Source organism: Hemiscyllium ocellatum, chromosome 24 (genome assembly GCF_020745735.1).
Source record: "Hemiscyllium ocellatum isolate sHemOce1 chromosome 24, sHemOce1.pat.X.cur, whole genome shotgun sequence".
Taxonomy (NCBI): domain Eukaryota; kingdom Metazoa; phylum Chordata; class Chondrichthyes; order Orectolobiformes; family Hemiscylliidae; genus Hemiscyllium; species Hemiscyllium ocellatum.
The window spans coordinates 33,244,821-33,257,232 of NC_083424.1; the positions used below are offsets into that span (position 1 = coordinate 33,244,821).

The following is a 12,412-nucleotide window of genomic DNA, read 5'->3' on the forward strand; positions in this document are numbered from 1 at the left end:
CCAAGCCACTGGTGCTAAGAGGCAGCAGTGTTAATCAATGTGCTGCCATGCTGCCCAATCTGTATGACTGTGCTGCCCTGTGTACTTTTATACATCTCTTTGATGTCAATTCATTTTCCTGTAATGGAGCCCAGACAAAATTACCACATTCACTTATATTTCTGTTTCTGTTAAAGATTTAAGCAGCGGGGCTTGCTGCCTGAGCTGTTGTGTTGGTTATTGTGATTTTTGTTCATTTGCTCATGGGAAGTGGCTGTTATTGGCCCATCCATCTCTAATTGCCCTTGAGAAGGGGATTGTGAGCTGCCTATTTGTTCTTGTGTGTAGGTAAACTCTGTATTTTGGAAGGAAGTTTTGGGATTTTCAGCCAGTGACATTGTGGAAATTGTAATATGGTTTCAAAGCAAGACTGTGTGTGGCCTGGAGCTACTGGCAGGTGGTAGTGTTCCCATGAGACTGCTACTATTATCCTTCTAGATTCTGGGTTTGGAAGGTGCTGTAGAAAGATGTTACTTGTTCTGAGAGTTACATAACATTGATCCTGGCTTCTGGACATTCATTGTGTGGAGCATTTATTTAGTCCAACTTATCCTGTAGGGCATTATTCTACAGTTGCATCAAAAGTAGATGATCCCATCCTTGCATTAGATTTGCCAGTTAGGTTTACCATTGTGATGTGGTTTCCAGTTTGATGAATTGGGTACTAATGCACAAACAGAAGGTTACAAATTCCAGAAATCTGAATAGGAAACGCTGGAAATACTTCACAACTCAAGCAGCATCTGTAGAGTGAGAAACAGTTTCTGTAATGAGCACTGAAATATTTGATCTTTTAAAACCAAAAATTCCTCTTGCCTTCGAAATAATTATTATGGAGTAGTATGTTTGCTAAATGACTTTTTTTCTGTTTGTTCCATGACAGTTGGTAGCAGATCCTCCCAAACTAGCAGAATATCAAGCTTACATTGACTTTGAGATGAAGGAAGGCGATCCAGCACGAATTCAGATAATCTTTGAACGGGCACTGTCTGAGAACTGTTTAGTGCCAGACTTGTGGGCACGTTTCACCCTGTATCTGGTAAGGAATTTCCCTAAGAAAGTCACCTTTGGGTTGAGCATTGGAGTATTATGACTGGTTTTTGTGAGCAGATATTGATTGGGATCATTGTTGGCCAGGAAACAAGGCAAATTCCCTTGCTCTTCTTAACCTAATACTATTGGATATCTTCCATCTTGAGATTATGAGATGTAGCCTTGGGTTTAAAAGGAGTCTGAGGAAATTGATTTTAATACAGAGATGGTCAGTTCATGGTCTGTCGGAATCTTATAGCACAGGCAGTCCCCGGGTTGCAAATGGAGCCCACTCGTGGAAGTAGATTTATATGCAAATTGGATTACAGTGCAGGACAATGGAAAGCAACCACTTGTAAGTGCAGGAAATATTTGTATGTGGGATTTTTAAAGATTAAAACCAAGTATAGGACCATGTTCATAAGTGCATGTTTTTGTAAGTAAATTAGGGACCCCTGTTAGTGCCTGTTATCTTCAATAAATGCTGAGCAGTTTCAGACCACCACTTAGTTGGACTACAGAGAAACCTCCCTTCTGATTACACATTTTCCAAAGAAGACAGGACCTCTGCCATATTGATCCACCATTAGTTGGCAAGTTTTTAGAACCCCCATCCCAAATCCCCTTAGTAGACAGACTCTCATAATAAATAATCCTGTTCATTATAATGCAGAACATCTGTTCTCTGATTTGCTTTCAACAGGTAATATGCAGGGTGCCACTTTTTTCCTCTGAATAAAACTGAGAATGTGAAATAAAGTGATTTGGTTCATTGATTTACCTTTAGTTGAATACATTAAAGTTTGTTTTCTGGAAATATAGTTTTTACTGTTCTTTCACACTGAATAAAGTGATCGATTTCATGACTGTGGAACAGTGTACATAGACTGGAGTAGAGTTATGTGACGGACTGCTTTATGATGTCTTTTTTCCTTGTACCTCTACACAATCTTGACTATTGATTTGATTCCACGCCATATATCGTTGTACATTTGCCATTCCAGGACAGACAGCTGAAGATTAAAGATCTAGTTTTGTCTGCACATGAACGTGCTGTTCGAAATTGCCCTTGGATAGTTGGGTTGTGGAAACGATATCTTCTAGCATTGGAACGACACAGAGCTGAACACAAAGTTATAACAGGTAACCCTGTGCCAATAACAGTACGTTGTATTAGGAAAGCTTTGATTAGTTTTATGTTTAGGCAGAGAGAGCAGAATTCCTTCTAATTTATTTTCTAATTTACCTTCATTCCTTTTTCCACTCAATCAAAATGAGTCTGGAAGACTGTAAATGATCGAGTCCTCATGGTTGTGTTGAGTGAACAAAGTTAAAATCACATATCACCAGGTTATAGTCCAACAGGTTTATTTGGAAACACTAGCTTTTAGAGCACTGCTCATTCAAGGAGAGGTGCTCTGAAAGTTTGTACTTCCCAATTAAACCTGTTGGACTATAGCCTGCTGTTGTGTGATTTTAACTTTGTCCACCCCAGTCCAATACTAGCATCCTCCTTGAAGGCTGAATGATCACGTTCCAGCTGCCATTGTATCTTACCAATATGGGGAAGACGGCATCATGGGCAGTAGTTAAACTATCCCAAATTGAAAAAGAGTAGTAAATCTCTGATTCATCTAATAGGACTGCTTGGCGCCCTAATTGGTGATATAAGTGTGCCAAGTGGAGATGCCAAGGGATGGGGAGGAAGTATTTGGGCTGATTGAAAAACGGACCACTATGTGATGGAGGAAATATTCTCTTCAGTGTGCAGAAGGTTGGAGGTGGATGATGCATTTTTTGGTGATGTCCCTCTGGAGGTGTACAGAAATGATGGAGGACAATCTGTTGCATTTTGGAGGCTGGGAGGGACAGTAGGTCAGAACAAGGAGAAACCTATTGTGGTTCTGAAGGGAGTGGAAGAATGACAGCAGATGTGCAGAAAATGGGGCACGTGGTAATGTAACTGTATACCATGGAAGTGGCATCCATGTGGTTAAAGGTGAAGATAAGCATATCTGATACGAAACATCACATTGTCAATACAAAAAAACTTGGAAAATATAATAGAATCCTTACAAGGCATTGGAAGGAATTCTAGTCAGGATAGCTATGGAAGTTGATTCATGCATCACCTCAATGTGGGATGGATGTTTATAAAGTTTTAGGACATAGAATGTCATAATTCAATGATATTGTATAGTTACTCTTAGATGTTACCTGTAGGAATAATATATATGGAATTGACTGTTTTTATTGTAATTGATAGAAACCTTTGAAAAAGCGTTGAATGCTGGGTTTATCCAAGCTACAGACTATGTGGAGCTTTGGCAAGCATATCTCGACTACCTGAGACGGAGAGTCAATTTCAGCCAAGGTACAGCGTAAAAGTGACCTGTCGTCTTCTTTAGCCCTATCTCACTGACAATGCTATGAAACAATGAGAAACTGTAAGTATGGTAATGGAAATGAAGTGATGTTGAAAATGGTAACTTCAGATTGGGGGAAGAGTGTATCATCCTGCAGGAATGCTAAAGCTTGATACAGGTTAAAGATGTTGTTTATTTACAAAGTATTCAGCAACAGGTTGTGATAGTGAAAGTACTGGACTTGCAGGACTGGTTACATGCTGATGGTCTTTTGGAAAATTGAAAGGTGATAGAAACTGAGGTACTGAATTGTGAAGTTGGAGTAGGTTGAGGTGAAATTTGGTGATGTGATGAAATACATCGTGGCTGAGGTGAATGGAGTTAGACTGAATCTTTTATTGACTGTTTAGGTGAGGTAGGGGTGAAGTTTGATGCAAGACTAAATGTAAGCAGTCATAGTAATGGATAGGCTAACAGTTTTCAGATTCAACCAAGGGATGGACTGGACTCTGTGGTTGTGTACAGCCTGGTTCAAGGTTGGGAAATTAAGTTGGCATTAAAGAAACAGTTTTAGGTGGGGGGTAAAAACCTGCTTATCTGTTGTTAGGTTAGTGACAATTGTTGGTCAGTCTAAACCTAGATTGAATGAAATTGTGTAGTAGTATGACAGGGTGTCATTAGTTTCTGGTCACGCAAATCAGGATTGTTGATAATTTTGCTGGAGGCAGGTGTGAAAGAAGCAACCAAGCTGGAATCTTAGGGGATTCTGGATGTGAGGGAGGAAAAGTTTTTTTTGAGGGGATGTTGTGCTGGGAGTGAGGGGAGGTGTGGCTGGTGAAGAAAGCATTTTGTTTTAAGGTTCATTGGTTGCACTGAGGCAGGCAGCAGTGGAGGGAAATAAGGTCAATCCTGTGGAGTTGGAAAATGGAGGAAAGGCGGTGAAGGAAGATGGTGAGGCATAAAGTTGAGTATTTTGAAAATATTGAGCACTGCAAGGGGAGACAAACTGCAATTCTCGTGGAAGTAGAGATCATACTGACTTCAAGTGCAAACTCAGTATTGTGAACTGCATATGAACTAGTTGAAAGGGAATTGACCAGGGAGTTGGAAATATGCCTGTGAATTGGTTGGCAACAGTACATTTGAAGACCTTTGAGAGAAAATATTTGAAATACAAATGGACAAGGGGAATTTTTGAATCGGTGATGCTGACTGTAGATTTGAAAGTGAAACATGTAAAGTTTGAACAAAGAGATCCATTTGTGACTTTAGAGAGTAAAGTTAAGGAGTTCCAAATGTCAACTTAACATTTAGAGCTGGGTCTGATCAGAACCTTTCTGACTCAAAATAGTGAATGACACTCACCACCAAAGGGCTACCGCTGTTGTATCATTTTATGGTTATATTTATATATTTCTATGGCTTATTTGTAGCAAATGAAATACACCGTGTTTGACTCTCCATCTGCCTGTTGTAGAATTATTGCAAATAGGAAGGAGTGGGAGATTTGAGTCACTAACAACTGACCTCTCCTTTAACAGGAGGCAGAACTGGATAGATGTTAATACATGGAGGCAATATTGTCTTCAGCTCTGAGATTCAAGATCATAACTTTATTTTACAAGATTGACCATGATGTGCCCTTCTTTCCCACTCTCTCTTTCTTTTTCCCTGTATATATGTGCTTTCCTGTTAATTTGTTGTCATTTTATTTGAATAGATTCCAGTAAAGAGCTGGAGGAGCTCAGATCAGCTTTCAGTCGTGGTCTTGACTACTTGAAACAGGATATAGAGCAACGTATGTTTGTGCTTTTATGTTTTAAATGTAAATTACTGTCAGGTTTGCTGTAGTCACTGATTACTGTCATTAGTTAGTCATGAGCAATGTGATTTCTGCCATTTTCTGATGTACTTCGTGTGTGTCACAGAACATTAGGCGAGCTTGAGGTTAAAGTTATTTATTCCCTCCTTAAAGATAATTTCTTTTTAATATGTTAATCAACCCATTGTAGCATTCAGGTGTATTTTAAAATGTATTATTTATTCGATTATTCTGTCAGGCAATTTAGATATTCATCACATTAATCAGCTGGGAGTTTCCTTTTCTTAAGCTACACTGCCTCTTATTTAGTTATTGCTAGGCATGCTGTGTTCCACCTCTAGAACAGATTTATTTATATTGACTGTTAAAAATGTAGAATTAATGGGCCTGTGTCAGAATTGTTAACTTCCTCACCACAGAATACCATGCTTTTCAGTTTTGCAGGACCTCAACATTGCCCAGTGAATAAATTGTTCAACACTAGTGAAGTTCTGTAGGACTAAAATTAGATGAATGCTTGGGATAAATTTGTAGTTGAATAGGATATTTCCATTGTTTAAACTACAGTAGGCACAGTTAACCAGATTACTTCCTTTGGTGCTGAAATGATTTGTAATGATAGCTGGTGTTCCTACATATTCCTCCGTGTTATTCAGAGCCCTACAGCAATTACCTTTAAACTACTTTTAGACTTTTTTATTTCTTTCTCAGATGCTTATTTCTTTAAGTATCTCTAAGGGGTGGAAGCAGAATAGCAAATTAATACAATTATCTTCCGAAAGTGCCTCGAAAATATTATTTTACCATCTTAATTATTTTGGCTCGGCTTTTTCTTTGTTTGGCTCTTTTACTATACTACTGGAAGGATGTTTTAATATTGTTAGCTAAGGGTTCCTAAACCTTAGAAACTACTTTACTTCCATGTTATGGATGTTGTCATTGAGTGAAAACTACATCAGCTGTCAACCCTGTCATAATTAGTAGCTTTGATTCTGTTGCCTCACTTTAATGGAAAATCTGAGTGTAATTGGGCTTGAAAGGGAGTTGGCAATACGCTAGTGGCAGCTCAGCCAGTGAGTACAGGGATGTTGCTGGCCCTTTGCAGAGTGTTTATGGTAGATGCTTTTGTTCCTTGCTTAATATATGGTGTTCTTTTACAGTTGCACCAAATTTCTAATAGTTAGTGCTCTCGCCATTTATTTAAATGCATTAATTTTTATCTCTTGTATAGTTCAGGACAGATGTTTATATTTGTAAATATATGTCGGTTGGTTTCAACGTACGTACAAAAGACATTGCTGCCTTAATTCCTAATTCTATTTAATACTTTTCCTTGATTTTGGAGTTATTTGATTTCTTTCCTAGTGAACTAGTTTTTAAATGATGGATGATTGGAAATTGACAGACTTCTGGCCTTGTTGCAGGATTCGGTGAGAGTGGGGACCCCTCATGTACAATTTTACAGAATTGGGCAAGGATTGAGGTAAGACTGTACACAGACAACTGTGACCATACTTCAAATATTAGTAAGTAATCAGGACGTCAGTGAGACAGTCCTAGAACATGTAATTTCAAATATAAAGAGCAGATGCAAAGTATTACTTCTGTTTGGTTCATTGATGACTATTTGAAAGGAAATGATGCACTAGTACATTAAAATATGTGTAGGAATGGTAGTTCTGACTTCATATAGGTGATGAAAAGATTTTTAGATTAACTTGGAAGAGGCTTCAGTTTAATAGATTCTGTTTCATTTTCTGGAAGCAATTGAGGTAATAGGGAAATTTTACCAGGAAGCAATAAATTCTGTTTTCGGCTGTAATAAATTCCCAGCAATGTCTTATCATTTGACCTTTTGATTTTGAATAAATATCCCAGATAAATAAAATTCTGGGTGACAGTTCCCCATTGTTTGGAATACTTTTTGCCTGGATTTGATTATTGGGAGTATCATACTGGGAAGGTTTTTTTTCTTATATAAGTGCGCAGGCGAGGAACCTGAGGCACTACAGGAGTAGAGCCTCCCACCCGCCCTCCTCCTCTAACCTAATAATAAGACCCGTTGTGGTAAGCAGGTAAGGGCTGCATTTTGCTTGTTTGTTTCTTTAGATCTAGTTTTTAAAGTTTACCTTTTAGAGGGATGGCAGCGAAGGCAGTGCAATGTTCCTCTTGCAACATGTATGAGGTGAGGGAAGCCATTAGTGTCCCTGCTGATTACACTTGCAAGAAGTGCACCCATCTCCAGCTCCTCCAAGACCGTGTTAGGGAACTGGAGCTGGAGTTGGATGAACTGCGGATCATTCGGGAGGCAGAGGTGGTCATAGATCAGAGCTTTAGGGAAGTAGTTACTCCAAAAGTTATAGAGAGATGGGTGACAGTGAGGGGAAGTGGGAGGAAGCAGCCAGTGCAGGGACCCCCTGTGGTTATTCCCCTCAAGAACAAGTATACCGTTTTGGATACTTGTGGGGGGATGACTTACGAGGGGTAAGCAATGAGGTTCAGGCCTCTGGCACGGAGCTTGTCCCCGTTGCTCAGAAGGGAAGGGTGGAGAAAGGTAGAGCGATAGTTATTGGGGACTCAATAGTGAGGGGCACAGATAGGCGGTTTTGCGGGGGCAACAGAGACTCACGATTGGTATGTTGCCTCCCAGGTGCAAGGGTACGTGATGTCTCTGATCGTGTTTTCCGGGTCCTTAAGGGGGAGGGGGAGCAGCCCCAGATCATGGTCCACGTTGGAACCAACGACATAGGTAGGAAGAGTGATGAGGATGTTAGGCAGGCTTTCAGGGAGCTAGGTTGGAAGCTCAGAGCTAGAACGAACAGAGTTGTTGTCTCTGGTTTGTTACCCGTGCCACGTGATAGAGTCGAGGAATAGGGAGAGAGAACAATTAAATGCGTGGCTACAGGGATGGTGCAGGAGGGAGGGATTCCGGTTTCTGGACAACTGAGGTTCTTTCTGGGGAAGGTGGGACCTCTATAAACAGGATGGTCTACACCTGAATCTGAGGGGCACCAGTATCCTTGGGGGGAGGTTTGCTAGTGCTCTTTGGGAGGGTTTAAACTAACTCTGCAGGGGCATGTGAACCTGGACTGGAGCTTTAAGGTACAGGACCTTGAGTGTAGGGAGGTTAGGAACAAGGCATCGATCTCGAAGGAGGGTGCCTGTAAACAGGAAGGTGCCTTGAAGTGTGTATACTTCAATGCCAGAAATATAAGAAATAAGGTAGGTGAACTTGCTGCGTGGGTTGGTACCTGGGACTTCGATGTTGTGGCCATTACAGAGACGTGGGTAGAACAGGGACAGGAATGGCTGTTGCAGGTTCCAGGGTTTAAATGTTTTAGCAGGGTCAGAGATGGGGGTAAAAGAGGGGGAGGTGTGGCATTGCTTGTCAAGGATAGGATTACACCGGTGGAAAGGAAGATGGAGGAAGACTTGCCGTCTGAGGTAGTTTGGGCTGAGGTTAGAAATAGGAAAGGTGAGGTCATCCTGTTAGGAGTTTTCTACAGGCCTCCTAATAGTCCGAGAGAAGTAGAGGAAAGTATTGCGAGGATGATTCAGGAGAAGAGTGAAAGTAGCAGGGTGGTTGTTATGGGGGACTTTAACTTCCCAGATATTGACTGGGAAAGCTATAGCTCGAGTTCGTTAGATGGGTCGGTGTTTGTCCAATGTGTGCAGGAGGGTTTCCTGACACAATATGTAGACAGGCCAACAAGAGGTGAGGCTATACTGGATTTGGTTCTAGGTAATGAACCAGGCCAGGTGTTAGACTTGGAGGTAGGTGAGCACTTCGGGGACAGTGACCACAACTCGGTGACTTTTACTCTAGTGATGGAGAGGGATAAGTGTGCACTGCAGGGCAAGAGTTATAGCTGGGGCCAGGGAAATTATGATGTGGTGAGGCATGACTTAGGATGTGTGGATTGGAAAAATAGGCTTCAAGGGAAGAACACAAATGATATGTGGAGATTGTTCAAGGAACAGCTAATGGGTGTCCTTGATAAGTATGTACCAGTCAGGCAGGGAGTAAAGGGTCTTGTGAGGGAGCCGTGGTATAATAAGGAATTGGAATCCCTTGTGAAAAGGAAGAGGGCAGCCTATGTAAAGATGAGGCGTGAAGGTTCAGTTGGGGCGATTGAGAGTTATAAGGGAGCCAGGAAGGATCTAAAGAGAGAGCTAAGAGCAGCGAGAAGGGGACATGAAAAGTCCTTAGTTGGTAGGATTAGGGAAAACCCAAAGGCTTTCTATAGGTATGTCAGGAATAAAAGGATGACTAGGGTAGGTATCGGTCCAGTCAAGGATAGTAGTGGGAAGTTGTGCGTGGAGGCGGAGGAGATTGGAGAGACACTAAATCAATACTTTTCGTCAGTATTCACTCAGGAACAGGGCACTGTTGCTGATGTTAATATTGAGTCACAAGTGATTAGAATGAATGGCCTTGAGGTATGTAGGGAAGAGGTCTGGGGAATACTGGAAAGGATGAAAATAGATAAGTCCCCTGGGCCTGATGGCATTTATCCTAGGATCCTCTGGGAAGCTAGGGAGGAGATAGCGGGGCCATTGGCCTTGATTTTTATGTCGTCATTGTCTACAGGAATAGTGCCAGAAGACTGGAGGATAGCGAATGTGGTCCCTTTGTTCAAGAAGGGGAGTAGGGATAGCCCGAGTAACTATAGGCCAGTGAGTCTCACTTCTGTTGTGGGCAAAGTCTTAGAGAATTGTAAGGGATAGGATTTATGAACATCTGGATAGGAATAATGTGATCAAGGATAGTCAGCATGGTTTTGTGAAGGGCAGGTCGTGCCTCACAAACCTTATTGAGTTCTTTGAGAAGGTGACCAAGGAAGTGGACGAGGGTAAAGCAGTAGATGTGGTGTGTATGGATTTTAGCAAGGCGTTCGATAAGGTACCCCATGGTCGGCTAATGCAAAAACTACGGAGATATGGCATTGAGGGTGCATTAGAGGTTTGGATTAGGAATTGGCTGGCTGGAAGGAGACAGGGGGTAGTAGTTGATGGACTAAGTTCATCTTGGAGTGCAGTTACTAGCGGTGTTCCATAAGGATCTGTTTTGGGACCATTGCTGTTTGTCATTTTTATAAATGACCTAGAGGAGGGGCTTGAGAGCTGGGTGAGCAAGTTTGCGGATGACACGAAAGTCGGTGGAGTTGTGGACAGCGAAGAAGGATGTAGCAGGTTACAGCGGGATATAGATAAGTTGCAGAGCTGGGCAGAAAGGTGACAAATGGAGTTCAATGTAGCTAAGTGTGAAGTCATTCACTTTGGTAGGAGTAACAAGAAGATGGATTACTGGGCTAATGGTAGGCTACTGGGTGGTGTGGATGAGCAGAGGGATCTTGGTGTCCATGTACACAGATCTCTGAAAATTGCCACCCAGGTAAATAGTGCTGTGAAGAAGGCATATGGTGTACTGGGCTTTATTGGTAGAGGAATTGAGTTCCGGAGTCCTGAGGTCATGTTGCAGTTGTATAAGACTCGGGTGCGGCCTCATCTGGAGTATTGTGTGCAGTTTTGGTCGCCATACTATAGGAAGGACGTGGAGGCATTGGAACGAGTGCAAAGGAGGTTTAACAGGATGTTGCCTGGCATGGTAGGAAGATCGTATGAGGAAAGGCTGAGGCACTTGGGGCTGTTCTCATTGGAGAAAAGAAGGTTTAGGGGAGATTTGATAGAGGTGTACAAGATGATTAGGGGTTTAGATAGGGTTGACAGTGAGAACCTTTTTCCGCTAATGGAGTCAGGTGTTACTAGGGGACACAGCTTTAAATTAAGGGGTGGTAGGTATAGGACAGATGTTAGGGGTAGATTCTTTACTCAGTGGGTTGTGAGTTCATGGAATGCCCTGCCAGTAACAGTGGTGGACTCTCCCTCTTTATGGTCATTTAAGCGGGCATTGGATAAGCATATGGAGGTTATTGGGCTAGTGTAGGTTAGGTAGGCTTTGGTCGGCGCAACATCGAGGGCCGAAGGGCCTGTACTGCGTTGTATTTTTCTATGTTCTATGTTCTTTAATTATTGTGATCACCTCTGCACTTACAATGATATATTATTTTCTAGGCAAGGCTGTGTAAAAATATGCAGAAAGCCAGAGAAATCTGGGACAGAATCATGACCAAAGGAAATGCAACATATGCCAACATGTGGTTGGAATATTACAATTTAGAGCGGTAAGAGCATCAGCTTTTTGTCACGCAGCAGTCTGTTTGTATTTTTCACAAGCTATCCTTCATCCTTGTCTGAAGATAAAATCTGATCTTGTCGCACAGTCTACAAGCAGTGGATGCTTTTACTGCTGTATTGGCATTCCACAGGGATAGGTTGCATCCAAACTGTGTGCGGATCAAGCTCCTAGCAGAATGCACTGAAAGGACGATGGAAAGAAATTTCACAAATAAAGATGGAGAGGGGGTGGGTGGATGGAGTAATAAAATAACAGTTTAAAAAATCGAGAGAGATGCCGTTAAAAGCTTATACCTTGTTAAAACGTTTTTAGGAATTAATACCATATCAGATAAGAAAGAAGCAAGACTATTGAAAATAATTATGGCTACAGGAGTAGAGAGAGTAAATAACTGTGACCATCAAAAAATATAGCTTTTGATAAAGAGAATGACACTGGATTTATGGGTTTCATAAAAGGTGTCATAACTGTCAATGTTTGTGTATGTACTTGGATATATTATAGCATTTGACCTACTTTCTATTTGCTTGTTGCAGAGCTCATGGCGACAGTCAACACTGCAGAAAGGCCTTGCATCGAGCAGTACAATGTACCACTGACTATCCTGAGCATGTCTGTGATGTGCTGCTTGCCTTCGAAAGGGTGGAGGGTGAGTTATTGTAAAATGATAAGCGCTTGATTTTTAAAAAAACCCAGAGTCCTTGGAGGTGATTGAGGCTGAAAATGAAGCGAGGCTGAGTGAACACGAAGCTGCTAATACAGTCCCTGCCTGTGCTGGCCGAGTAAAGGACGACCTGCTTGGAAAAGTGAACAATTAATGTTTGTTATTTTGGATTGAAATTTGTGAAATGTTATTTCTGAAACGGAGTTATATTGAAGACAGCGGATGAGAGGCCTCAGGGTAATATTTACATGAATCCAGGAGTGTCTTTCTCCCAATGATTTAACACAAAT

At 41.5% G+C, this 12,412-nt stretch overlaps 1 protein-coding gene across 1 annotated transcript in view; it reads left to right on the plus strand.

Annotated features, from left to right (window-relative positions):
* Nucleotides 1-12,412, plus strand: part of sart3 (spliceosome associated factor 3, U4/U6 recycling protein) — a 40,004-nt gene that overhangs the window by 12,408 nt on the left and 15,184 nt on the right. Inside the window, exons 7-13 of the mRNA XM_060844010.1 lie at nucleotides 923-1,078; nucleotides 2,076-2,214; nucleotides 3,338-3,445; nucleotides 5,158-5,235; nucleotides 6,684-6,742; nucleotides 11,335-11,444; nucleotides 11,995-12,107. Coding sequence (XP_060699993.1) covers nucleotides 923-1,078; nucleotides 2,076-2,214; nucleotides 3,338-3,445; nucleotides 5,158-5,235; nucleotides 6,684-6,742; nucleotides 11,335-11,444; nucleotides 11,995-12,107 — 763 coding nt within the window. The remainder of the gene's footprint in view (nucleotides 1-922; nucleotides 1,079-2,075; nucleotides 2,215-3,337; nucleotides 3,446-5,157; nucleotides 5,236-6,683; nucleotides 6,743-11,334; nucleotides 11,445-11,994; nucleotides 12,108-12,412) is intronic.